This window comes from Hypomesus transpacificus, chromosome 18 (assembly GCF_021917145.1).
Source record: "Hypomesus transpacificus isolate Combined female chromosome 18, fHypTra1, whole genome shotgun sequence".
Lineage (NCBI taxonomy): Eukaryota > Metazoa > Chordata > Actinopteri > Osmeriformes > Osmeridae > Hypomesus > Hypomesus transpacificus.
The window spans coordinates 13,300,480-13,327,326 of record NC_061077.1 but is presented as its reverse complement, the minus strand read 5'-3'; the positions used below and the strand labels follow the sequence as shown (position 1 = coordinate 13,327,326).

General features: G+C 41.3%; 2 protein-coding genes and 1 long non-coding RNA gene across 3 annotated transcripts; 1 reads left to right on the top strand and 2 right to left on the bottom strand.

The window, feature by feature from the left end:
* Nucleotides 1-92: 92 nt before the first annotated feature.
* Nucleotides 93-12,714, bottom strand: LOC124480274 (deoxynucleoside triphosphate triphosphohydrolase SAMHD1-like). The gene is made up of 17 exons (XM_047039404.1): nucleotides 12,205-12,714; nucleotides 12,045-12,052; nucleotides 11,658-11,716; nucleotides 11,089-11,161; nucleotides 9,247-9,407; nucleotides 7,229-7,344; nucleotides 5,776-5,846; nucleotides 5,087-5,239; nucleotides 4,879-4,979; nucleotides 4,674-4,782; nucleotides 4,484-4,575; nucleotides 3,908-4,023; nucleotides 3,592-3,731; nucleotides 2,635-2,727; nucleotides 2,234-2,338; nucleotides 1,361-1,498; nucleotides 93-1,219 (listed from the first exon to the last, which is right to left on the bottom strand). Exons 1-17 carry the CDS (start codon nucleotides 12,377-12,379, stop codon nucleotides 1,016-1,018), a joined length of 1,914 nt encoding a protein of 637 aa, XP_046895360.1. The 5' UTR covers nucleotides 12,380-12,714; the 3' UTR covers nucleotides 93-1,015.
* Nucleotides 12,715-13,600: 886 nt separating this feature from the next.
* Nucleotides 13,601-21,638, bottom strand: LOC124480288 (deoxynucleoside triphosphate triphosphohydrolase SAMHD1-like). The gene is made up of 9 exons (XM_047039431.1): nucleotides 21,566-21,638; nucleotides 18,302-18,462; nucleotides 18,100-18,215; nucleotides 17,721-17,791; nucleotides 17,100-17,243; nucleotides 15,924-16,024; nucleotides 15,712-15,820; nucleotides 15,531-15,622; nucleotides 13,601-15,258 (listed from the first exon to the last, which is right to left on the bottom strand). The coding sequence occupies exons 1-9, from the start codon at nucleotides 21,635-21,637 to the stop codon at nucleotides 15,168-15,170; spliced, it is 957 nt and encodes a 318-aa protein (XP_046895387.1). The 5' UTR covers nucleotide 21,638; the 3' UTR covers nucleotides 13,601-15,167.
* A 3,397-nt stretch (nucleotides 21,639-25,035) lies between these two features.
* On the top strand, nucleotides 25,036-26,006 carry LOC124480290. Its single transcript, XR_006957535.1, has 3 exons — nucleotides 25,036-25,134; nucleotides 25,268-25,393; nucleotides 25,804-26,006. It is a non-coding gene; the product is annotated as an uncharacterized LOC124480290 (long non-coding RNA).
* Nucleotides 26,007-26,847: the final 841 nt, after the last annotated feature.

The following is a 26,847-nucleotide window of genomic DNA, read 5'->3' as shown; positions in this document are numbered from 1 at the left end:
TTTCCAGTAAGAACATTACTCTCTATACCACAGTGGAGAGATTGTTTCAAGTTGCTGTTGGGAGATATGAACTACAAGTAACACTAATAAAATAAGTCAAATGAGAGAAAGATATATTTTATATGCAGGGGTCAGCTACATCAAATTCATTTTCCAAATGACCAGACAAAACACTGTTTCCAACATCAATGAAAACTTAACACAGCAAACACAGAAACCAAGTAAAAGGTAATACATGTCAATAACGTTTGGTAAATGTAACCCACATGCAGTCAAACCGTGTCAACAAAATATTAAAAACTTTAAATAGCACTTTACTCCTGTGTATCATCTAGAACTACACAGAATCCCCATAGTAACATCCTCTTTAAAAAATAACTATAGGTTCACTATGTAGTGGCACAAATGTATACACTAAAGATAACAAGTCTTAATTTCAAATCCTAATCACAAACAGCATGCATTTGACCCATTTGTAGCTATGTTGCTCAAACCCATAATTCTATTTGCAAGGGAGAAAGTGCAATGTGGTGGGGGGGACTGATAACTTAGATGACAACAATTATGGCATTTGAAATGTTGTTAACAAAATATTGACAATGCCCTGAAGAAAGATCTTCTGCATACATTTATGTACACATCATGCAAACCTTCCAAAATACATATACATTCAGCTTTTAGAAAACAATAACAGAACAGACAGTATATTTAACATTATTGTCCAAAAGTATTTTAAGTGTAACTTTCACCTTGATGGATCAGATCTTAACCTTGGCTGTCATATTAAAGATTGAGGATCTCTTGTGCACCAACACATTAACATTAGAAAAGCTAGAATATGTTTGGTGACACGAAAGCTCAGAGCTCACCTGAGGTATATTTTTATATTGATTCCATGATCATTCTGAATAAAGGCATTATATAACACAATGATACATTGACATTGAAAACATGCCAACTGAAAAATTTCTAAAAGTAAAATTATAAAATGGAAATAAAAGATTATAGAAGTGCTTTATCTTTTACAGAAAAGAAACTGTAACAAACAAGTTAGACTTAAGAGTCGAGACCTAAATTTCTCCTGTTGTCCGTTCATGCTAGTCCATGTATTTCCTCCCCGGCTATGACCTTCATCACCTTCATCATCATCATCTTCACCATAATGGTTGGCCCAGCTTGCTTTCAAAGGGGTAAGTTCAGGCGCTATCACATCTCCGTCCTGCACAATCGTAAGAGACAGAATTTCAGTTCCAGGCTGGCTTTGGAGTGGTTATCAGAGGATTTGTAAAGATCCCCACAAGTAGTACATGTAGAGGGTTAGGGTTAAATACAATGGAACTGTCTGGACTGCCTCACCCACCTGTGGTTTGGAGAAGTTCATGTCCATGCACCATTGGACAAAGTGCTTCTTTGCAGCCTCCACGCTCCTCTCATCAGTCTTCTTACAGTAGACCCGGATGAGTTGCTCCGCAAACCTCTCAGGCAGGAGCTTGGACACCTGGGCAGAGAGGAGGTTCTGCTGACTCGCTGTTCAGCTAACTAAAGCATGTGTACTGGATGTGTACTGGATGAATCAATGTGAAATGACACTGGTTAGTTTAAAGACAGGGAGGGGTTGTCATTTTCCAGGCTGAGGAAGCCTGAAAATCCAACATTTCAATACCATTAACTCTGCTTATGTGCATACGACACATTAACCTGAACAATATTCAGCCAAGATAACACTTGGGAATTGACAAGACAATTGTTGTCAGTCTAGGAGAACATTAATTTTGTGCATTTTTTGCCACTGTGCTTGAGCCACTGCCACACCCATAACGGGCTGCACCTACTCTGTGGACTCTATGAAAAATGCACCTGAGGTGGCATGAAAATGATAAAAATGACAGGAGCATACGTTTGTTGATGACTGGGGGAATAAGGATTGCTATATAGCGCTTTGAAAATATTAAATATCTCACAGGGACGGCTCGCAACTGGGACACAGTATGAGCTGCAAAATGTTAGAGGCTGAGTGCCTGAAAACTGTCTTGATTTTTAATTTTTTTCCGGACAGCGTAGCCTCCTCTTGGTGGGAATACACAGCTTGCAGAGTTGTGTGGATTAGAAAGGCGTTTTATTCATTCTATAATAGGAATGGAAATATGTCATATTTCAGGTTTGCAGACCAGTTTTTGGCCAGGAGGAAGTTCATCAAATGGAGTGGTTTGAGACATGGCAATAGGATTCGTACCTGATTCTTGCGGATTTGAATGGCTTTGGTGGGGTCGTTCTTGCAGTAGAAGCGCACATTATTGATCGGGTTCTTCTCCTTCATCCCGTAGTCCATGTTGATGACCTGACACAGAAGAAGGGCGTTATATAATGGAATGGACTTTTGTCTGTGGATTGATTTTATTGGACATGGTTCTTCAGAGTATATGATTCAGAAATAACAGATCGGAGAAAACCATAATCGACCAATCAGAATTAAGCATTCAACAAAAGCTGTGTAATAAGCTTGCATAAAATCTGTCCAAGCACATTACTTCCACCAATCAAAATGCAAACTGGGTACCTGTGTTGAATACACTGCTGTGAAGCAGATAGATAGGTCTGCTTTAAAAACTTGACACACACAGACTGGACACTCACATTAACTACTAAGTCTTCTGGTTGCAGACCAGCAGCTGGGTCCATCTGAGGCCTGGATCTTGCCACCTGGTCAGCCCACTTCAGGAGGACTTCCTGCCAGACAGAAGTGTGTGACTTTCGTGGGCAAAATCATTTGCTGAATGGTCTCATAATATACATAATTGCAGGGTTTATCCTGGGTCAAAATGGGTCTTCGGTGCTCAAAAAAATAAAATAATAATAATATATATATATATTCTAATCAATGTATTTATTCCCCGGTGTTTTGCAATTTCCTTTTATTTTTCTTTGTGCCTACACTATATATTATCATTCCAGGTTAAGAATACCAATGGAGGCTGCTGCAAATCGTTAATCAAACTTGTCAGCATTTTGAGTGGAAATTTCATTTGCATTTGTACAGGTGTATTCGTGCACGTCGGGCTGGCCCTCGCAGCAGAACGACAGTTTAGTGGCCGCTCTGTCCATTCACACACCTCACAGTTGCGTATTGATCCGACAAGAAGACACTCTTATAAACTCTATTACTATTGATCAAAACAGAACGAGGGTTCGGCTGTAGCGTACTTGAAACATACTATTGAGAACATATTCGCTGACATGCATTGCATACAATTTGTCATAGGCTCTCAGGACAACGGCTTACGCGTGTGCCCTCTATATTTCTTTTTCTCTATGCAGGAAACACCCTGATAATTGGTTATACCTCTTGACTTCCCAGTTTTACAGTCGTAGATATGGGATGGGAACTCAAGTAAAGTTTGTCTGGCAAAGAAAATGTCATGTATAATTTTCTACCTTCTAGAAAAATGTGGAAAACAAAAGATTAAACAAATATTCTTAACTTTCTTACTTTTGACAACTTTGGTGTTTATTTGAAGTGAGGTATTTCAGCTCAACAGGGATTCTAAACATCTGTGCAACCAGCTATACAGTCAAACACACACACACACACACCTGTGAGATCTCCAGGTGTTTCTCAGCCTGAGTCTGGCCCACACACTTGTAGAGACGTCGGCAGGTGATGTTCTCTAGAATCTGTCTTGCCTCAGCCAGCTCAGGAGAGGAGGAGTGGAGGATCTGCTCAAACACATGGTCTACAGGAGACAGAGAAGAAAAAAAAGAGGGGGCAAAAAAAGAAACCAGCGTAAAACAGGGGGAAGGGAATATGACATCCTTATCAAAATATTCCGCCAAGGGCAGCAAACCATGCAGTTATCCTTAAACTGTGGGTTTCTTTGATTAAAACATTTGGAAAAAAACCTCACTCTACCAGTAAGTTTAGAGTAGGCCTCCATATCGTCTATGGCTGTGGAGATGGTGAAAAGCTGTCCTTCAGAGCCTTTGACCTGGATGTGTGGGTCTGCTTTGATGAAGGCCTCAGTGATCCTGAACACACACACACACGGTCTCTTGAGCACTCTGGAAAGACGTCAGGTACTGAGTTGAAGCTGGTTTCATGGCATTATGGAGAGCCTTTCCTTAGGCAGGACAAGTGGTCTAAGGGATTGTGGAGGAAGCGGACAATATTTGGACTGAGTTGTCCTCGTCTTTGGGGAGAACACATCGTAACACTGCTGTTGCTCAAAAGCCAGTGCATTCCATCATAGTCAGAAGAAAAGGTAGCTGAATACTAACTAAGAGCGTCTGCTAAATGACTAAATGTAAATGTAACTAGAAGAGAAAGATCCTCTTTTTAAGTCTTCATGCATGTGGGACATGTACCACCTTAGGGACTTTATCCTTGCAAATGATTATATTCTTTTCAAACGTGCTTTATTTGTATATACATATTTTTACACACATCTTCCCGTTTATCCTGGTAGGCATTTACAGATCCAGTACTCACATAGTCTCAATGATGTTGCCCACTTTGTGCTGGTAGGCCCGTCTGTGCAGGTAGTTCCTGGTGTGGAACATGTCATAGAGGTTACCTACTTCCTGTTGAAGGGAAAACATCAAGGGTACAGTTAACACACTTTAAATAGGATGTCATAAGCAGTTTGAAGGTTGAGGGTTAGCCAGGCTACAGTTAGCACCTTATCTCTGGTGCAGATGTGCTTCTTCCCGTCCACCTCACACACTCGGGCAAACTTCAGAAAGCGGTGGTAGTCAAAGTTATTTTGAATGCCCAGGTGGTAGCAGTCCCTGTGTGTATGTGTCAGAAATAGAAAGAGAGGAAAATGTGTTACAGCATGGTTAATTATGCTGAAGAACAGATATTTTGTTTGTGGTTGAATTTACCGGGCAAAGTAGTCCCATTTGTCAACATCGATGCCGTTTCTCTTGTTGGCTACAATCTCATAAAGGAAGGATTTCTCTTCTTGTCTCCCTTTGTAAGGCCACTGGGAATGGGAGTCGAAATGCATAAGGAGCTTTCATAACAACGAGCATAAAAACACATTTTAAATCAGCTTTTAAGTCAACCTTGGATGTTTTCATTGGATCTCACCGATGCCCCTGTGGTTTTGTCCGTCGGTCCAGCGATTTGTTCCTTGATGAAGTCCAGGTCTTCAGGCAGAACCAGACCATGCTGCTCCATCACGTCAGCCAGTTCATTCTTGTGCACCAAGTGGTCGAACATGGCCAGGGAAGCCATCTCATGCTGCAGAGCACAACAACGTTTTGAAAAAGCACAGGTACACTGCCCCACCCTCAAACGTACATAAAAAGGCAATCCTTCTTTTCTCAAGTGCCCTACACAATCTTCATTTATTTAATAATGTGAGTCACATTTGTCGTACATGTGATCGTAACTCATGTTTATCTATCTCTTATCACCAAGGGCTGTAATAATAACTCCACATTTCCAATAGTTATTGTTGCTGTTCTGCACCTGTACATATTTGCAGACTATAAAAAGAAAAATATAAAATGTTGTACATATATACACACACACACACACAGACAGACAGAGAGCGTATATATTATCTTGGAAACAGTGGACTCTGAAAGCTATGGAGTTTACAAAGCATGTTTGTACAAAGGCTAGGACACAATGTCATAATGGGTGTTGAGGACTGCTTGCCCTCAATTGTTTGTATTTGTCTGTGTGTATGTACTTTCTGAATGAAAGTATTGTGGGGGAAAAAACACACCCAATGTTGCTTTTCAGAGTCTTAATGGACAAAATCCCTTTACCTTCCATTTGGTTTCTGGACGGACTTTGGGGATGAACATCCCGTCGAACATGTGGGAAAATGGGCCATGTCCTGTATATGCATAAAAAAAAGGCTGGGATGTCAAAACAAAGAAAAGGGGGGGCGGTGTAATTCAGTTAAAATGTAGTTTTTTTTAAATGTTTGTTTTATATTCTGTCTTGATTTGACAAAAAAAAAACTATAAGGTAAGTGCAGACGATTAGCTTAAATGTAGGTGATTCCCTCCTGTTTCAGCTGAACCACATGGCAAGTCAAGCACCTTTTACACACATTCTTATATATGTTACCCATATTCCAGGCTATTTGTTGAGTTGAGAATGTCAATATTAGGCTGCAGGTGTATTCATTTGCGTTGTTAAGGCTTATAGTATACCTTGTGTCTAGTCTTGATTCAAGGCTTTGTTTTTGCCATGGTGACATGAAGTGATATAACAACATGGGAAACACAGCATGATGATACAAATTCATAATTCTCAGTCATAAAGTCATAAAACTCAAATGAAAGCTATAAAAGCTATTAAAGTCCAGACTAAACCCATTTCAACAGGCTCAGCAAAACAATCACCGGTAAGCTCAATTATGGAAAACAATCCAACTGTCCAAGAATTTTGGAATCCTAACATGGGGCACATGTTATAATTAACAGTTAATCCAAAACAGTCTGAACTTGAACCATATGGTAATTATATTCTTTTGACCTCAAACACAGAGTACAGGACCAAGATAAGCATTCAATCCCATGCTTTCACTTTCTGAATGAGCACTAGCAGAAATGTATCCTGTCCATCTCTCACCACAGCACTGCTTGTGTCAGCCCTTTCCTCCCACGGACAGGGTTCCGTTCCATTCAACGCACCCAATTCCGAACTGTTCTGAGCATTTTTACCAAAAACACATTGTTCTAAACCCGAATAGTTGGATCCAAGCTGATGCCCCCAAAATAGCCGCTTTTCCTTGACCTGAAGTGCACACTGTGACCGGGTGTCAGAGGGTGTGTCATATAGGAACAAGAGGATGGAGAAGGCAACGTTGGCGAAGTCAAGTGAGGGGGAAGAAAGAGCCTGTGGGGGTCTGCTGACGAGCCCCAATGCTTGGAGACGTGTTGGTCAAATCTCCTGAAGATCAGGAGCCACTAGGAAGCATCAAGGGTGAGCTGCGTGCCACATTAGTCGAAGGGTTGGCCAAATTGGGTTCACTCAAACACAAAAACAAAAGCAAAACAAATGCTCTACACAACATTGATGACGCATCCTTGATTACAATCGTTCAGCCCGAAACTCGTAGAAAAGTGGTACGGGCTCACTAAGCACCCAGGTTCCAGGAATCCTGAACGGAACCGGTTATGGAACCAGAGAAACTTGTTTTGGGGGTTCGAGTGCAGTCATTACAGTTCATAGTGAGTGAACAAGGTTGAGTGAGTGTGTTTTCCTCACCCAGGTCGTGGCAGAGGCCAGCGATCTGCACACAGAGGATGTCTCTGCGAGAGATGAGAAGTTCTGGCTGCCGATCATTCAGCTCCTGGACCAGTCGCCCTGCCAGGTGGCCCACTCTAGACCGACACAAACACATACAACCAGTTAACAGTAAGCACACAGCAACCATCAAACTAAATCAAATACCCATTTCAAAACAAATGAACTCCTTCCTACCCTATGGAGTGTTCAAAACGGTTATGGGTCGCCCCGGGAAAGACAAAGTAGGTCCCCCCAAGCTGCTTGATGAAGCGAAGTCTCTGGAACTGGGGTGTGTCAATGATGCGGACCAGCAAAGGGTGCATCTCCACATGCCCATGTATGGGATCATTGAACACCTGAAGGTTGAAACGGGTCGGGAATAAGAAATCAATGCTACTACTACAACCAGTAAGGTTGGGCAATTCATCAAATTCATGATCGGAGCTAACAACTTTGAAATCCCAAAATACTACGATTTTAGCTTTGCATTAGTTCATAAAATAAAAGGTATTGAATTCTCGAACTGAATCAGTGACAAATGGATTACGCCTGTGCATGACGTCTCTCTTTGAGATACTTTTAAAAGTGGGCCTTCAGGATTGACCAGGAAATCAGCCCGGGTACAGGTAACAGGAGGTGAAATAACTGATAGGGCTGGGCAATTATGGCTGGGCAATTATTACAGCCTCGCCTGGCATGTGAGATGACTCAAATCAGCTGCCAGCAGTGAACACTCCTCCAGCTCACCTGGTTGCTTGACTGGAAAGATGGCTTTTTGTTGTCTAATTTGATAAACATGTACGAAGACAATATACCCAGTATTACTCTAAAGAGCAAGAATGAGGCCTTTTTAGGGGCTTGAATCTACGCTATTGTATTTGCCCAGTGGCAAGTACATGGTGTAAGGCTGGGTGTCAACCTGCCCCCACCTCTCATATGCTAAAATCTGGAGTTGCTCGACAGGGTCCCAACTCGATGGGTCTCACACCCCATTGTGTAACTTACTGTAGCATTGCTCGTCGTATGTTGATAAGTATGGGTCAATATTTGGTCTGATTGGTTGTTCTTGTGTACAGAAGGAATTGTGATGCATTGTTCTGTGGATTCTTGATCTCCTGAGACCTTCTCCTCAGCTCTGGCTTGTCCTTGTACTCCTTCTCCTTCCTCACCTCTTGCTTTCTATCTCTGGTTTACAATAATCATGGTGGTGTAGGTAAGAGTTAACCTTCATTTTGTAACATGTTTGCCCTGTAATTTATTTCATTAATTTGCAACGTTATTATTATGTTTCTTTTATCTTACTTTGAACATTCTTGCTCTGATTTAACCCAGTCAAATAACTGTACATTGTCTGCAATTAGCATAATTTGGTTCATGTTAATACACTTCAGTTTCCCCATCTTCCTTTAAACCATAGGGGAATTAGATTTGGTTGTTTGGCCAATACTGTTTGAAGCACAGTCAATCATCATATTTACAATGCTTCCAGTAGCTGGAAGCTGGAAAAAATGTTGTTCGTTTTTGTTAGTAGTCATGCCTATCATTGTTGCTTGAGACATCAACAGCTCCACGGCATGACTAAACAATAGACAGAGACAACAAATAAACCACACACGTCATGATGAGCTTCTTCCCTGTTTGTGCGCATGTTTGACCTTGGTGATTCACCCTCAAAACTATACACAACACCCTTTTTATTGTTCCTACCACCAACTGAGCCACCCTCATGTAGACTGACCAGTTTTGCAACTTTGTGTGTTTTCAAACTTCCTCCCCTCCTTCCCCTCCCTCCTTCCCCTCCCTCCTTCCCCTCCCTCCTTCCCCTCCCTCCCCCCCTCCCCCCCCCCTCTGCCGATCATTCAGCTCCTGGACCAGTCGCCCTGCCAGGTGGCCCACTCTAGACCGACACAAACACATACAACCAGTTAACAGTAAGCACACAGCAACCATCAAACTAAATCAAATACCCATTTTAAAACAAATGAACTCCTTCCTACCCTATGGAGTGTTCAAAACGGTTATGGGTCGCCCCGGGAAAGACAAAGTAGGTCCCTCCAAGCTGCTTGATGAAGCGAAGTCTCTGGAACTGGGGTGTGTCAATGATGCGGACCAGCAAAGGGTGCATCTCCACATGCCCATGTATGGGATCATTGAACACCTGAAGGTTGAAACGGGTCGGGAATAAGAAATCACTGCTACTACTACAACCAGTAAGGTTGGGCATTTCATCAAATTTATGATCGGAGCTAACATCTTTGAAATCCCAGAATACTACGATTTTAGCTTTGCATTAGTTCATAAAATAAAAGGTATTGAATTCTCGAACTGAATCAGTGACAAATGGATTACGCCTGTGCATGACGTCTCTCTTTGAGATACTTTTAAAAGTGGGCCTTCAGGATTGACCAGGAAATCAGCCCGGGTACAGGTAACAGGAGGTGAAATAACTGATAGGGCTGGGCAATTATGGCTGGGCAATTATTACAGCCTCGCCTGGCATGTGAGATGACTCAAATCAGCTGCCAGCAGTGAACACTCCTCCAGCTCACCTGGTTGCTTGACTGGAAAGATGGCTTTTTGTTGTCTAATTTGATAAACATGTACGAAGACAATATACCCAGTATTACTCTGAAGAGCAAGAATGAGGCCTTTTTAGGGGCTTGAATCTACGCTATTGTATTTGCCCAGTGGCAAGTACATGGTGTAAGGCTGGGTGTCAACCTGCCCCCACCTCTCATATGCTAAAATCTGGAGTTGCTCGACAGGGTCCCAACTCGATGGGTCTCACACCCCATTATGTAACTTACTGTAGCATTGCTCGTCGTATGTTGATAAGTATGGGTCAATATTTGGTCTGATTGGTTGTTCTTGTGTACAGAAGGAATTGTGATGCATTGTTCTGTGGATTCTTGATCTCCTGAGACCTTCTCCTCAGCTCTGGCTTGTCCTTGTACTCCTTCTCCTTCCTCACCTCTTGCTTTCTATCTCTGGTTTACAATAATCATGGTGGTGTAGGTAAGAGTTAACCTTCATTTTGTAACATGTTTGCCCTGTAATTTATTTCATTAATTTGCAACGTTATTATTATGTTTCTTTTATCTTACTTTGAACATTCTTGCTCTGATTAACCCAGTCAAATAACTGTACATTGTCTGCAATTAGCATAATTTGGTTCATGTTAATACACTTCAGTTTCCCCATCTTCCTTTAAACCATAGGGGAATTAGATTTGGTTGTTTGGCCAATACTGTTTGAAGCACAGTCAATCATCATATTTACAATGCTTCCAGTAGCTGGAAGCTGGAAAAAATGTTGTTCGTTTTTGTTAGTAGTCATGCCTATCATTGTTGCTTGAGACGTCAACAGCTCCACGGCATGACTAAACAATAGACAGAGACAACAAATAAACCACACACGTCATGATGAGCTTCTTCCCTGTTTGTGCGCATGTTTGACCTTGGTGATTCACCCTCAAAACTATACAAAACACCCTTTTTATTGTTCCTACCACCAACTGAGCCACCCTCATGTAGACTGACCAGTTTTGCAACTTTGTGTGTTTTCAAACTTCCCCTCCCTCCTTCCCCCCCCTCCCCCTCCCTCCCCCCTCCCTTCCCCCCCCCCTTCCCCCCCCCCCCCCTCCCCCCCCCCCCCCCCCCCCCCCCCCCCCCCCCCCCTCCCCTCCCCCCTCCCTTCCCCCCCCCCTTCCCCCCCCCCTCCCCCCCTCCCCCCTCCCCCCCCCCCCCCCCCCCCTCCCCTCCCCCCCCCCCCCCTCCCCCCCTCCCTCCCTCCATTGCTGGCCTTGAAAGAGGAAGCAGAATGAAAGTGCGTGGTGTTACCTTGATCGTCTCGGCTACTATCTGCCAGAGCTTCCGCAGGCTGTGCAGGACCTGCAGTCTGGTGCCAAGGGGTCTAAGGGAGGCAATGCCACGCAAGAGATATGAGATGTAGACCTAAACACAGTGAAACTAGGCTAAAACATCCTTGACATACAGATAAAGACTAGGCCCGGTCTGACTGTACAGCAAGTGCATTGCAATTCAACAATTCAAAAGACTTTGGCTTCGACAGTACATGTACAGCTGGTTTTCTTATAGACTGAACACATATGAGGCATACCACTGCCTTGCCATCCATTAAAGTGGCTCACCAACCACAACCCACCTGGGAAACAGTGGTGCACACACACATGCACACACACACACAAAACATGACTCAGGGCTCTCTGACATTTGATCATCCAAAGTATTGAAACATGTTAGGTTGTGCAGGAGCACAAAATGCATAGATCAATTAAGTATTCATTTTTTTTTTGTTGAATTTATATTGCTGCTGTCTTGATATAAATTAGGCCTACTAGTGAAAGTGCTAATGAGAGGAATTGCAAGCCGAACAAAAACACACTTACTTTATCCCCATCTTCTCCAGCTGTGTTTCAGTAATATAGCGTAGCCCTACTCCTGTGATCTACCAGAGTTGTGTTTCACCTTCCATAGTAGGCAATCGTTAAAGTGATCAAATGATCGTAGAACAGTTTAGAGGCAGTTATGAATGGGGTTTTGAAAGACATTGAAATAGCGGTCTCCCTCCTGCCCATTTAGATTAGACAGTCACACTCGTTTTAGATTTGCCAGGTGAAAACTGAACGGCAGGCTTTTCTGCCTGTTTGAACAAGCGGACTTCATATTATAACTCGTAAGCAGGCTACAAAGTATTAAATGTCATGGACATACACGAGACACTTTTAGCGAGGTTAAACTTGCAATGCTAGAAATTAGTTGGGATGACAACCAACCGTTCCTTCTACAGCACAAACAATTGTGCATTACCAAATAGTTGCTATAAGCAGACTAGGCTGTGCTAGCTAGCCACCGAGCCACTGTCAAAATGTATAGCCACATGTGAAAAGCGTGTAAGCTAATAGATATGCTGGCTAGGTAGAATCAGAAACCAACCTCTGAACCTCTCTTCCAATGACCCGAGTCCTTCCTGACACATGTATCGGCAAGTGTCTTCAACATCCCACTGCATGAAGTCTCTGTTTTGCCAAACAACAGACACTCGCTTCTCTGGTGTTTTGAAATTATTAGCCACCGGCAAATCCTCTCTTGGACGTTTTCGACAATCCATTTTGATTGTCTACTCTACTCGATTATCTATGGTGAGAGTAATCTGATAGTAATGTTGAAGATGACTTCTAGATTTCGCGCCAAATGGTTTGACCGTACTTATAATTGCTTGCAGTGAATTTCTAAAAAAAAAATTGCTGACGTCAAGCCCGGCTCTTATAGCCTGGGTTCTGACGTAGGCCTATGGGTAGCCTGGATGGGCGGGCTGTTACCGCAGCTGAAGACAATTCATTCTGGTCCATGCATGGATATGTATTGTCAGAGAATGTATAATAAAGAGAGAACTCCCACTCTCGGGAAACTTCCGGGTTCTGAACTGGTTGCAGTTCCACTCAAGTTCCATATGAGGGCGCTAACGGTCGAGTGCAGAATGAATGGAGGTCTATGGAGCTATACCCCTCAAAATCCACTTTTCTTAGGATATGATTTTTTTTCTAGTAATTTGAATTCTGAAATCGAAAGGGAAGGCAAAAGAAATACACACCACTGGGTGTTAGATTTTTTTAAAGTCGCCTTTCTGTTCTAAAAAGCCTTTGAAAATGGCATTGACGTCATACACATCGTACGACCAGAGCTACTGCTTGACGGCAAGCTCTGGTTACTTCCACTTTACTCTCGAGGCATCGACAACACAGCTGACAGGTTAGGCTCTCCCTGTCAATACACATACTAGAAAGAGTTTTGGCTTGCTAATGTTGTTGCTAATGTTGCTAATGCTCTGACATTCTGGTTCTGCTTCGGATGCCATCAAGCGGGATCTCTGGTCGTAGTCAGTCCTTCACTAACCAATCAACATTCGTTAGCAGAATGCTAGCGTGTTATGGGCAACAACGACTTACCCTGTAAGAAATCAAAAGGACATAAGTACTCGTTCATTCAACTTTTGACCTGTAATCCATGTTGAACATGCAAAAACTATAATCAAATCTGAGATTTATCAATGACAATCAGGCGAAAGCGACAAATTTAGACGTTTAGCTCCATAGACTCCCATTCATTTTGCACTCGACCGCGATCACTCCCAGTGGAACTCTGGTGGAACTGCAACAAAATTCGGTACAATGGGGCTTAATAGGGAGTGGGCAGGCTCTCCTTAAACAGGCTTTGGTATTGTTTTTGTAAATATGCAATATTATAAAGGTCTCAGGTCATTAAAGTAGTTTTTATGTGTGCATTACACTTTTTTATTTAATTTTTAGATTTGTTTTTATTATTGTGGAGTTATTCAGCTGGTCAAGTGCTATGGCCTTCCCATAATAATAATAATAATAATAATAGTAATAATCATAATCGTGGTCATAATCATAGTAAAATCGCTTATAAATAATAATAATTAGTCATTTAGTTTTAGAAATTGTGCATTTATATGGTAGGCCATAGCAAGTGCTTGTTTAGTGTAATTGAGAAGGGTGTCTATACATACTTGTTAATATTTTAGAAAAATACAATTAAGGCCTCTTGCTGTTGTTCCTTTACTGACCAACCCGGTCCTGAACTGATGTGGATATGCTTGTCCTTTTAATAACTGGCCTAGATTTGACCAACTGTAACAAGTTTTGACATCCCATGTGTCCAATGTCTGTGTAGCAGCGACTTGACGGGATTCCCTTTGAAAGGGAAGTCCCTCTGGTCCTCTGCCATGCAGCAGTCTGGGCTCCAGTGCAGACACTCACACTACAATTACAACCTGGACTCCATGTACAGTCTGGACAAAATATAGAAATGGGAACTGAGAGAAAGGTTCTTTGCCCATCTTTCAAAAAACGTTGTTTAAGGCTGTTTGTGTCCACTTGAAAGACTAACAATGAACCAAAGAAATACTTTTTTTAAGTGTATCGAATTATTCATATCAGTCAACATAATGGGGTTGATACATATATTGTAGAATTTAAGATACAAATTACTGAACATATTAAGGTAAAAACTCAATCAATGGAATAGATTGTTCTGGGTTAGCTACAGCTTTACAAATCCATTATACACTGGATGGATGAAATATGTACACAATTTAGGTGAAGACCAAGTTCATTATCATGGTGCACATGGTGTGGTGTACAAACTTTTGATTATGTTAGATTATGACTGAACCCCAGATCACACCCTTCATGAACCAACTGGCATGTGTTTGTTGAGCCACTACTGTAACATTTAAGTCAACATGACAAGACATAGTTACTGCTAAATACACTTTTATGGTGTGATCCAATAATTCCTGTGAGAAAGTCAACACAGCTGAAACAGGACACTGAAACGGAACTGCATGTGACTTCCCACCAGGCTTGATCAACATCATTTGCCATCATAAAGGTATCTGTGAGTTGCATTTTTAGCACTGTACAGTCGCCATGACTCTCTGGAGGAGCACTTTTAGTCTCTCACAGGCCAGTGCGTGATTGGCTAAAGTGCGCCCAAATAAGGTTGGCCCCACACTCCATGTTCCTAAATCCCACATTAGGGGAAACTTAGAATTCTCCTGTGTGGAGGGTATATAAGAAAATCATTCAGGTCAACGAAGGTAAACCAGTTGCCTGTTACATAATGTAACAGGGGCTAAGTGCATCAACATTCAATAAATATTGATCAATCATCAGTCAAGTGACTGTTTAGGGCTTGTAGGTCCAAGATGAGACACATCCCTACCCCCTTTTATAGGTACCCCAACATATAAAAAGTATAAAAACTGCAATGGCTTTCCTCAGAAGGGATAATCTGAATAGCACCCTTTTGTTTTCCATCCATCCATCATCTGCCGCTTGTCCAGGAGTCGGGTCGCGGGGGCAGCAACCTAATCAGGGAGGCCCAGACTTCCCTCTCCCCGGCCACTTCCACCAGTTCTTCCTGGGGGACCCCGAGGAGTTCCCGGGCCCTTTTGTTTTAGATCTTTAGGTTGTACATGGCAAGGACAGATAAGTCACCTGAGATGGTTTCCAAATCAAATTGAAGGTGACAAGAAAACATTTGTGTCACAATGTAGCAATTACATCTAAGAGTGAACTTTTATTTTACTTCTTGTACAGCACTTTGTTCAATCATGGTTGTATTTAAACATGCTCTATTAATATTAATTGATTGAACGGTGGTCTCCACCCTCTATTTATAAATTTGACTTCCCACATGAAGCTGTATGTGAGCCCCTGCAGCACAATACTCACATGAGCTGAATGGCTTCTACCACTTTGTGCTGGTAGGCTCGTCTGTGGAGGCTGAATCTGGTGTGGAACATGTCATACAGGTTGTCCACTTCCTGTTGAGAGAGAGACACATCAGTACAGTGAACCTGTACAAGTCATACCCTATTTGAACATAAAGGGTTAGCCTGGCTACAAGTAGCACCTTGTCTCTGGTACAGATTTGAGACTTCCCATCCACCTTACAGACTCGGGCAAATTTGATAAAGCGGTCATGGTCAAAGTTACTCTGAAGACCTAGGTAGTAGGAGTCCCTGTGTGTTTGAAAGAAGACAATTGATAAGAACGTGTTTAGGAATGCCATTTCAAAGACCTATGAACGACTTTGACAAACAAGTGGTTGAAAGCATGACATACCTGGCAAAGTAGTCCCATTTATCAACATCAACACCGTTTCTTTTATTGGCTATGATATCATACAGGAAAGACTTCTCCACTGGTCTGCCTTTGTAAGGCCACTGGAAACAGCAGAAAACAATGCTCAATGACCTCTGTGGGGTGTCTTAAGACTGATTATGGGCAAATTAGGCTGACAGTGTGTCTAGCAAAATAGCCAGCTGATAGCCTACACTTGTTTAATTTCCCTTAAATCTGTTGCCTCTTCATATGTTGTGTTTCACTCTACTTTGAATAAAGTGAGCAATAGATGTGTTCATAGTTCAATTTAAAGGTCACTCATTTATGAAAGTTATGTCTACATAATAGAACATAGCTAACTAGGTATTAGGTTGATTTAATTGACACAATGATATGGAGTGCAAACAAAATCAAAAATTGTGAAAGTTGACCTGTCAACTGTCGTACTGTCATAGAGAGCTACAATCAAACTGAGCTACAGAATGTAATAGTAAGAGACCATTAATTTTTGATACATGTGCTGTTTTCTTTTGCGTGTGGAAGAGAATTTGTGAGTGTGTTTGGGTGATAAATGACATTATAATAATAGTCCTAAATGTGTTGCGTCTCCTTGTCTTGTGGTTGCCTTTGTTTCCCCACTCATTATTGGAGGACTGAGTAAAAATACTCAATTCGATTTCAGAATACCCAGAATCATCCAAAACAAATGTTTGTAAAATGTTGATATTTCCTGTTTTATACAGCTAAAACAGCCAAGGACATTGAAAACATATCATCATGTAATATTGTGTTCACCCAGTTACCCACTAAATCAAGCAAAGCCATTAAATAAGAAGTCAAAATAAGTTATATCAATCATGCATAAAGAGGCGTTAAACATTTAAAGCGATCAATCTGATCCAATTCAATTAAGGGCCATTCAACCATGTTTTGGCTCATGTTAACTTGTATAATTAACAAGCCTATGTATTCCTGGATAGGAACCTTGTGTTTGAGAGGGGAAGAAGGGAGTAGTAGGAGAAGAGACAGGCACCCCCGTTTATAAAAGTTTTTCACATAAAATCACTAAATATTTACCAGCTTGGACAGGACTTGTATTATCATCATAATATTCATTAAAGTGTTCCTATTTTTGACAACATTTATTGTAACAAAACTGACTGCTGTCACTGATACCTTCCCAGGGGTTTTGTCAATCGGTCCAGTAATTTGTTCCTTGATGAAGTCCAGGTCTTCAGGCAGGACCAGACCATGCTGCTCCATCTCCAATGTATTGTTGGAGACAAGGTAGTCAAACATGGCGACGGACGCATCCTCATGCTGAAGAAAAGAAGATTCTGGTGAACGAAGTGGAACCCATATGCACATACACACATCTTGCTGACATAGATTTGTAAGACAAATGTATTTTTTTATTCAGTTCTTCACCATGACAACCAAAATACAGAGAATCCACAGCAGAATGGTTTCCTGCACCTGAACAGTTTAGCATTATGGGGCTGGATCCCTGTCCTAACTTGAAATGGGTCACATTTTGTTGTTGTGAATGCAAATATATCTGCCCTAAAATAATCATGCAGAAATCATTAAACCAATTTGTATAGAAGACCAGATATTTGCAATTGCTTCAGTCATTATTAAACATTTGTGAATCACTGGCTTTAAGAACCTATTCAGTTGGCAACAACAGGATACACAAATAAAGCCAGTGCATTCCCATAAATGTTTGCCCGTGTATTATAATGAATATTGAGTTGGGGGGTTTTGATGGAGAAAGGGAGACAGAACTGTTTTTACCTTCCATGTACTTCCAACAATGACTTTGGGGATAAACATCCCATCAAACAAATGGGAGAAAGGGCCATGTCCTGGTAAAAAAAATATATGTTGGAGGTAGAGAAAGAGAGATTGTTAACTCAAGATGGAAAAACATGAGTGTATTTGTATTTGTGTGTGAAAGAAAGGGGTTTAAATATATCTTGAGAAATAACATGAGCTTCCTCACAGGTGAGCCCAAAACGTATTCAAGTCAGAAAGAGTCTTGTATGACCCAGTGGGAAAGAGAGTGAGTGAAAACAACATATCATCTTCACCACTTTCTGCCACACCTTGAAATGGAACTCTGCAGTTCAGTTCATAGTGAGTGTACAAGGTTGAGTGTGTGTGTTTTCCTCACCCAGGTCGTGGCAGAGGCCAGCAATCTGCACACAGAGGAAGTCTCTGCAAGTGATTTCAAGTTCTGGCTGCTGCTCTTTCAGCTCCTTGACCAGTCTCCCTGCCAGGTGACTCACTCTAGACCAATACACACACACAGTTAGCAGTAAGCACAAAACAAGACCTAAATCATCCAGTATCACCAAATCATTTGAATGTCCTACCCTATGGAGTGTTCAAAGCGGGTGTGGGACGCCCCAGAATAGACGTAGCAGACCCCTCCAAGCTGCTTGATGTAGCGAAGCCTCTGGAACTGAGGTGTGTCAATGATGCGGACCAGCAGAGGGTGCATTGGCACAAGCCCATGTATGGGATCGTTGAACACCTGAAAGAGTTGAAACAAAAGAAGGAATAATTATCATCCGACACTTTTATTCATCCAACGTCAATTGTGGTGGTGGAATAATAACAGACGTTTGAACAACTCTAAACAACACCATGGGACCAGCTGGGAAACACCATGACCCCCAACTTGCAAGTCAACGTTTCAACCGTAGGAACTTTTCACCTGGAATTAGAAATGTACAGCTCCGAACCTTTTGGATTAGTCGAGTACTGGCATAAGCGTTTGAGTGCATCAACTGATGTGTCAATGGCAATATCTGCGGCAGCAAACACACGTCAAAACACATAAAAACATTTAAAACAGATTGTTTTCCTGCCCTTGTCCCTGGCCAGGCATGGCTGGAGCATGGGTTCTTCTTTTCAACATGGAGAACAGAAGATCATACGGATGGACCGACGTCAAAGTCCAGGCCTCATTACGAACATAGTGGATGTTGATCATCATCTGGATGGGGAACTTTCCAAATTGGAACTTTCCAAAACATGGCTGACGTTGCCGAATCTACCTGAGAAAGCTGGGGCATGCCTTAGTCATGCCACATATGAAGAGGAGATCGGATACTGCCATGCTCGAAGCCCGAATCCGAGCAGACCTTCACGGGAGCGTGGAAAACACCATCTGCTTCTGTTGACCTCCAAAGATCGTCTTGAAAATCTACTTGAAAAAGATGTAGCCTTTTCTCCGAAACAAAGACAGGAAGGTAGCAGGAGAGTTTCTAGACCATTTCAACTGGGGGGGCCAAGCTGGGGCCATTTGTACTGTCAGAGGGGCCAGTTACATGAAACATTATTGTTGTCAAATAGTTTTCTTCATCTCTTCACACATTAACGGGCAAAATGCCATGTTTATAATTACTAAGACTCTACATGTAGGGGGGCCACAAGGGGGTCCAAGCTTGTTGTCACAGGGACACTGCCCCCACCCCCCCTAGAACCGCCCCTCCAAGGTAGCAAATATTTTGCTCCTACTGTCACGCCATGCCCTGATGTTACGGACACACCTGTACTTGTATGTGTCCTTATTGTTGTGTGTGTTATGGTTTTGTCTCCCTCTTGTTTCTCCCCCTCTCATTCTTTAATCAAGTGTCCCTTTGTGATTGGCTGGTCAAACCCCAATCATTGTCACAGTGCGCATGTCCTTGTGATGTCTGTCTGTCTCTCTTTCAGACTTGACCTGTCTTCCGTTCGTGAGTCGACTCGTTACTCATACCGTGTCTGTTCTGCGTGACCGGAAACTTTCGTTTTTTTTCTTCCTGTTTTCCAAATACTTCTGTTCGTACATGTAGGCTATACTTTGTTGCTGTTTTATTCTACTTTACCCGGTATAGTGATTTTTGGTTCATTTGGTTCATCACCCAGTGACGAGGGGATAGGTAGCTGCCCATGGTACAGTGTCGTCATGTTGTAACATCTCTGTTACAAATCAAGTTAAAACGAGTGGTACACGTATTTTATTTAGGGCTGTTTCTGGTTTACGTGGTTAGGGCTTTTTTTTGATAAATTAGACCTACTTTTCTTTGGCACCGTTCGTTTTTTTTCCTCTTGTTCTCTTGAGTGTTGCTGTAAAATAAACATATTTAGCCTATTCTTTAAAATTCGGTGTTTGCGGTTTATTTTATATGGCTCCCTACACCTAGACATAAACTAGCTCTACCGGGTGTCTTATAAGACCCGAGTATAGCATGAGCCAAATCAGGTGCTGGCTGTATAGGCTTTGGTGTTCTAGTTCAATGTAAACACCATTCATTTGACATTGTGTGCAAATTAAAATCTAAATTTGAATTACATTTATTCAACATTATTTTTAACATTGTTTTGACAGGGGGTCATACTGAGACCAAGGTCTCTATCGAGGCTACTTTCATATTGAAAGACAATGGCTGTAGGTTTAGTAAGGGATAATGCCTGACGAGGTGTACATTAATGTGCAATATACTTGATTGGATTTTTGTTTTAAACATACATGCAAAATCACTAATAATCAATCATTCTTTTTTTCAGATTACTTTACAAATTACATATCTAGATAAAGTTTAAAAGTTACAATTTTGCTTTGATGGTTGTTTATTACAGTAGTTTATTCTTGTCTGTATTCAATTTAACATACAATGTAGGACTTGAATGTTAAATATGCTGGAGTAAAGCAGGGTATATGAGGGTTAAGCTTTGGTTGTTTTTGGTTGTCCGGCCAAGTTCAAGTTCAAGGCTTTTATTGTCAGATGCACAGATCAACACAAGGTCAGACTGGGCACTGAAATTCTTAAGACAAGACAACGCAAGCACCTGGCATAACATAACATATAAGTACACAAATTATAAGAACATAAATTACATCTATGCTAAGCTTGAATACGTAAACCTCCTAAATATACAGATAAATATAAATAATACAGTAACCCTCAATACACATAATAACCTATTGCTAACCCTATAAACCTATTCTTAACTAAGTTAAGTACAGTGAAGTACAATAGTGCAATATTACTGATAGTGCAACCAGTAGCTGAAAGTGACAGTGTGTAAGGTGACTAGTATGAAGTGAAACAATGTCCATATCAATGTCCATTCAGAAGCCTGATGGCCCTTGGATAGAAACTGTTGTCCAGTCTGCATGTGCGAGACCGGATGCTGCAGTAACGCCTGCCAGAAGGCAACAGAGTAAAGAGACTGAAGGATGGGTGGTAACAGTGTCTTAGAATCCTGCCCAATATAAAAATGTCTATAGTATATAAATGAAAATAATTTGTAGAAAACGATGTGCCACCGTTTGCCTACCTGCGGATTCTGACTTTAAAGACGAAAATTGTGGTTTTCCTTTACTCAATCTTATTCCTTTCTTTCTTTTATTTTCATCACCACTCTCTCATTTCAACATCACACCTAGACAGCCTCTATTTCATCTTTCTGTTTCTATTGCTATTCACTTAGGCCTATGGAGTTTTCCACATACCATTTTGCACAGCATCTTTACCTATTTTTTTTATACTAAAACATAATCATTGCATAACACTCCTCTCAACACAGTATTGGAATGTCTTCTTTACGCTAGTAAAGTTTCTCTCAAGAAAGGAGGCTATATGTACCTTTCCTGCCACACTGAACTGGCAGTCAATCGTGTTGTGCCTCGCCGGAGTTGAGCATTTGGAGCAACTCATTTTGGGGATTGAAATGAACCGCAGTAGTGAACTGATATGGTGGGCAGTAGCAGAGATAGCGTGGGTGCGGCCGCACCAGGGCCCCATGCCAATTAAGGGCCCCTCAAACGCTGCTGATCTTGCGTCACTTGACGGGAACGGATACCCTTGCCAAGTAACACTGCAGACTGCCAGCTGATCGAAGCTATTACTGATATATATATATATGCAAAATACCCCTTTTTACTTTGTTAAATTGCTGCACTAGTCCACACTTGACAGGTGGGGATCTCATTCTATTATGACTGCAACTGTTTGCTGCTCCTGGCATTCTCTAATCCCTGCTCTCCCCTCTCTGCCCCCTCTCTGCCCCCAGCACACACACATCCCCTGTGGTGTGGGGGGGTTTGAGCTGTCAGCACCTGCCTGGTCGTTGGTCGGCCAATGCTGGAACTGGTCGTCAACCGGAAACCAGTCTCCATGACGGCCAACAGCGAGTCTCCTGGTCCTGTCCTACATCTATAAAGTTGAACAATGGATTTTGGTGTTTCAAAACCCATTGACACTGTATGACTGTGTTTAGCCTGTGTTCTGCTCCTCTCTCTCACCAACCGTCTCTGGAGGAGGGGATCCCTCTCTGAATTGCTCCTCCCAAAGTTTCTTCAATTTTTCTCCTGTTGGGAGTTTTTCCTTGTCTTCCTTGAGGGTTTAGGTTGGTTGAGGGGCAGTTCTATGGGAATATGTGAAGCCCTCTGTGACATGCTTGCATGTAAAAAGGGCTATACAAATACATTTGATTTGAAATATATGTTACTACATCTCAAAGGTCATGGTTACAATGGTAAACCAGCACAACAGTGGCAATTACCACGAAACAAAAACGATATTCTAAGCACACATAAAAATTAAAAATAAATGTATTTCGAACAAACGGCAAACTTATCAGCAAATTGTATTACAACTTTATTTACTTGCATCATGGGAATTGCCTTGCATCATGGGAATTGACCAGCCAATGAGCCACGCTACCTTCAATGTTTTATGTTGTTATTTCGTTCTTCAGTCAGTTTGACAGTATAACCCTCAAATGCATAATGCAACCCTTCTGTCTGCTTCTTTCTCAAATATCTTTTTAGTTTTTTCCCAAAATTTTACAAAATGTTTGAAGGGAGTACAGTTAATATACAAATCGATATAAATCGGGTGCAGTAAAAAAAAAAAACGAGATAGTTGGAGAAGTGTGGTAGCATCGTGTTCTCCTCTCACATCGTACTTCTCATCGTCCGATTGAGCGCACTTGGCCTGTTCTGCACCATCGCTGTCAATCAGCTGTCGTTGTCTGTGGTGTTGAAAATGTTTTACTTGCCTGGCAAACAGTTTTCTTTGTTCGTCAATAAATACTTGTCAAAAAAATGCTTACTTTGCGCAATAAGTAACACATTATAAAATGCATTCATCAGACATTTTACCGTTTTTTTATGTTTTAATTTTAAGATTACTTGGTAGCAGAGGGCCCAGCGATGAAGCTCCACCCCCATTGTACTGAGAGTCTAGCTCCTCCCCTGGTGGTGAGTGGTGGTCATTTTATTATTACAAATTCTAATTATTCATTAAGTATCTTGTTTTTGACCACCACAAATCATCATTTTAAGAAAGAAAAAACGATTCTAAGAAAAAACTTTTTTGTGTTACTACATCAAGAGTACAGACAAAAAAAAAAAGGTTTTGCCTTCTCTCCCAGTGTTTCCCTGTCCGTCATTGTCTTCACCTGTGTCTCGTTCAGTGGTTTTAGTGCTTGTTAGTCTCATTGTGTCCACCTGGGTTCTGTGTATTTCGGTTCCTGTTTTGTGTCCAGTCTTTGTCTTGTCCTTGTTACTGTGAGTACCCTGTGTTGTCCTGTTAAGATAAATAAAACCTTTGTTTTGTTACTGTTTGCCTACTCCCGCGTTTGGGTCCTACCCCACTACTCCGTGTGACATGTACTGGATGAATCAATGTGAAATTACCTTGGTTAGTTGAAGATTGTGTTACAAGATCAACGTTATCACCCACTTACCCCTGGTTATCACCAGGACTGTGTCTATTACCGAACACTTTACGAAGTACACTGCAATCGCTATCGAATCAAGACATGTGCAATTTAACTAGCGTTACGTTGCGCACGCGAATATGGGCTTGTTGTCAAGGGAATATACTCTCAGAATGTTGCAGGTAGTTGGAAAACCGCGCACACTGGTCAGACTTTCCACGACTCCACCAGACCCGACTGGGCATGTCAAACTCACTCCATCCGACCAACACCAACTAACACCGATTAACACCGACTGACGGCGCACACTGATCCGACAGTTGGCGTTGGTTGGAGTTGGTCGGCGTTTGTCGGGGCAGTGTGCAAGCTGCTTTAGAGCGTTCTAAGAGCTTTCTAGAGCGTTCTTAGAACGCCCCTAAGAAGCTCTGAAAGTTAAGAGCTACTTAACGAATCTGGGAAAACACGGCCATTATCGTTACCTTTTCATAAAGGGAGCTTTAGAATTCACCCAACAGTGAATACAGTCACAAACCATAATCCAATTCTACAACATCAAACACAGAAAAGCTTAATGATGTGAATATAAACTAGACTTTCAGCTCTCTAAAGAGCTGCCAAGACTGACCAGATACTTACAGATCAGAGCACCCAGCATTAAACGAGGACTCATGGTGTTTCTAGATACGAATAACAACCTCACCTCAGACAACTTGTATTAATAGAGGTTACATTTCAACCTCATAAACAAACAGCAGGATGTATTCCCCGCTTGGCAGCTGCATGTGTTGGATATGTAGGTGTGTAACTAGTCATTGTGTTTATAGAGGACAGGTGTTGTATGATGTGTCGGATTAACAGACCCAACGTGCTATAATGTCTACACAGCTCAGTGATCTGAGAAGGGTTAAAAGGGTTTCTAACACAGCTAACAGGTCATGAGAAAATGAATAGGTGTACTGTCAATATGCTCTGCTAGCCTTCCTGTTAAATAAACATTACATTTCATATGGGTCTACATTTGCATAAGAACCCTAGATTAAGAAAACAAGATAATTAAGTCCTGGGAAAAGTATTTGCAACTAAGAAGTTTTTTTTTCGGGTCGAGGACTGGGCACGTGAAGTGGCGAGACGCATGAACCTGGATGCAAATGACTTTGTACTCAGCATAAGTGTCCAGACTTTTTAAAAACATTTGAAAACGTATACTGCTCTACATGTCTTTATTGGTGGAATGTTGACTTATTAAGTTATATAGTCTTAACATAACGTTGGATGTCATTTATTACCTTGAGATGGGAAGAATATATGTTCAAGTATTCTAGGTCTGAGGACCTGGGTCCTTTATCACTCAGCCTATGATTTTACCCGTGTAAAATTGCCTCAGGTCATCACAATGGACTATGGGATGAAGGAGAACCCCATTAAAAATGTCTGCTTTTACAAGAAGAAGGACCCAACCGAAGCTATCCGAATCTCCAGAGACCAGCAGGTCAGAACCATGCTGATGTCAATAGAACCTCCTACAACTCACTTCTATGGTTAGATGTACAGTATCGAATTAACTGGAACACAAGTGTGGCACTACTGAAAGACATGTTCAAACCAACTGTAACCTCTACCAGGTGTTATATCTCGGGCCCAAGAACTTTTCACAGCATCAGAACAGAATATACTATAAGAAGGAGACTGATAAATAGACTATGGATGCCATAAAGGATGACTTGCACAGAAACTTCCACAAACCATAGGTAAGTTAATCTGTAAATGAGTCAAACTAAAGTACCTTATTTCATACTGCACATATTTCATACTGCACATATTTCAATACATAAAGTCCCTCATAGTTACACAACAACACAAAACTGTCCATGAAGTTTCAGAATAGTTTATGAAACGAAACCTAGCAGACCAAAAGCAGATTATTTGTGCGTGCTGCAATGACCCAAACAAAACAGAAAAAGGTTTCCAGTCATAGATGTGCTTGGGTGTGGCCAAAATACCAAATTAAAAAAAGACTGTTCTAGTTATTAGGCCTGCAATGAAATGCACATGTGATTACAGTTTTTCTCAATTGTTTACACACAAACACTGGTACTTGAGACACAATGACCACAACATGTACTCATGCACCAACCATATTTTACTATTTGTTTGGCAGAACTGAAAGATTACCAACACAAGGTGGTCGGGAACGTTGTCTGTCTCCTGAACAGGAAACTGAAATCATGAACATGGTCCTAGAAAATAACGCCATAACATTACGGCAAATACAAAGAAAAATTATAAGAATGTAACTGTCAGTATTCAGTCAATTCTTCTGTTGTTTTGTATGTAGACCATTATATGTGCAACTTTGTTTTGGTTGGGATGTACACTTTGTACATTGTTTTTGTGGGAAAAATAAAATATATTTGTTACCGTGTATTTGTGTGTTCTGAGTATAAAAACAATATTCTCAAATATTTTACAACACACTTACGTATTTACTGTCTGTAGTAAGTGTAACATTGAACAAAAAAGGCCTAAATCATGAGGATGAATGAATAAGAAGTGTTTTCCATTCATCATAGTGTTTTACATTGAGCACATCAGTGTTCAAATGGCTCTTATAAATGTCTATTCACAAGATGGTTTGTGTGTGTCATTTGAAAACAAAATACCATTTTGAGATTAAATAACATTGTTTTGAATGTAAAGTTTAATTTTGCAGGATAAGTGAGGGGTTTTGCCCATTGTGTGTATGTTTTTTTGATTAGTGAGTAGAGTTCTGAGAGTATGAGGTATGCATTCAGAAAATGTCTGTAACCAATCGAGAAAAACTGTACTAAAAGTACATCTCATTCATACCCTTCTTAGGGTTGTGGCTGTATATATCTTTTACTTATTGCTTTTTCTTTATTGTCATAGCAATCCACATGATTGAACTTATAGTTTTTCACAATTGTCAACAGACAAAAAGCAAAAAAAATTGCACAATTTTCACAACCTTCACTTTATGTACCCATAGCTCGACCTAATTTGGCACTACTTCACACTCCCTTATCCCTTAATGTATGAAGTCAGTAACAAAAACAAACAATGAGATTGTTTGGTAGGTACTGTAGCTAGCTAGAATGCTTGGTACCATGGTTTCAAATTAACATGACCCACTTTTTAACCCTAGGATGAATGAGGACCAGAAAAGAAGATCTGGGGGGTATTC

Coding starts and splice junctions, on each gene's coding strand:
- LOC124480274 (XM_047039404.1), bottom strand. CDS start 12,379: ATGGATTGTCGAAAACGTCCAAGAGAGGATTTGCCGGTGGCTAATAAT. Junction 4,024..4,483: donor GGCAACATCATTGAGACTAT/GTGAGTACTGGA, acceptor GTGTGTGTTCAG/GATCACTGAGGCCTTCATCA. Junction 3,732..3,907: donor GGCCTACTCTAAACTTACTG/GTAGAGTGAGGT, acceptor TGTCTCCTGTAG/ACCATGTGTTTGAGCAGATC.
- LOC124480288 (XM_047039431.1), bottom strand. CDS start 21,637: ATGAGTTGCTCCAAATGCTCAACTCCGGCGAGGCACAACACGATTGAC. Junction 18,216..18,301: donor CGCTTTGAACACTCCATAGG/GTAGGACATTCA, acceptor GTATTGGTCTAG/AGTGAGTCACCTGGCAGGGA. Junction 15,623..15,711: donor AAATCTGTACCAGAGACAAG/GTGCTACTTGTA, acceptor CTCTCTCAACAG/GAAGTGGACAACCTGTATGA.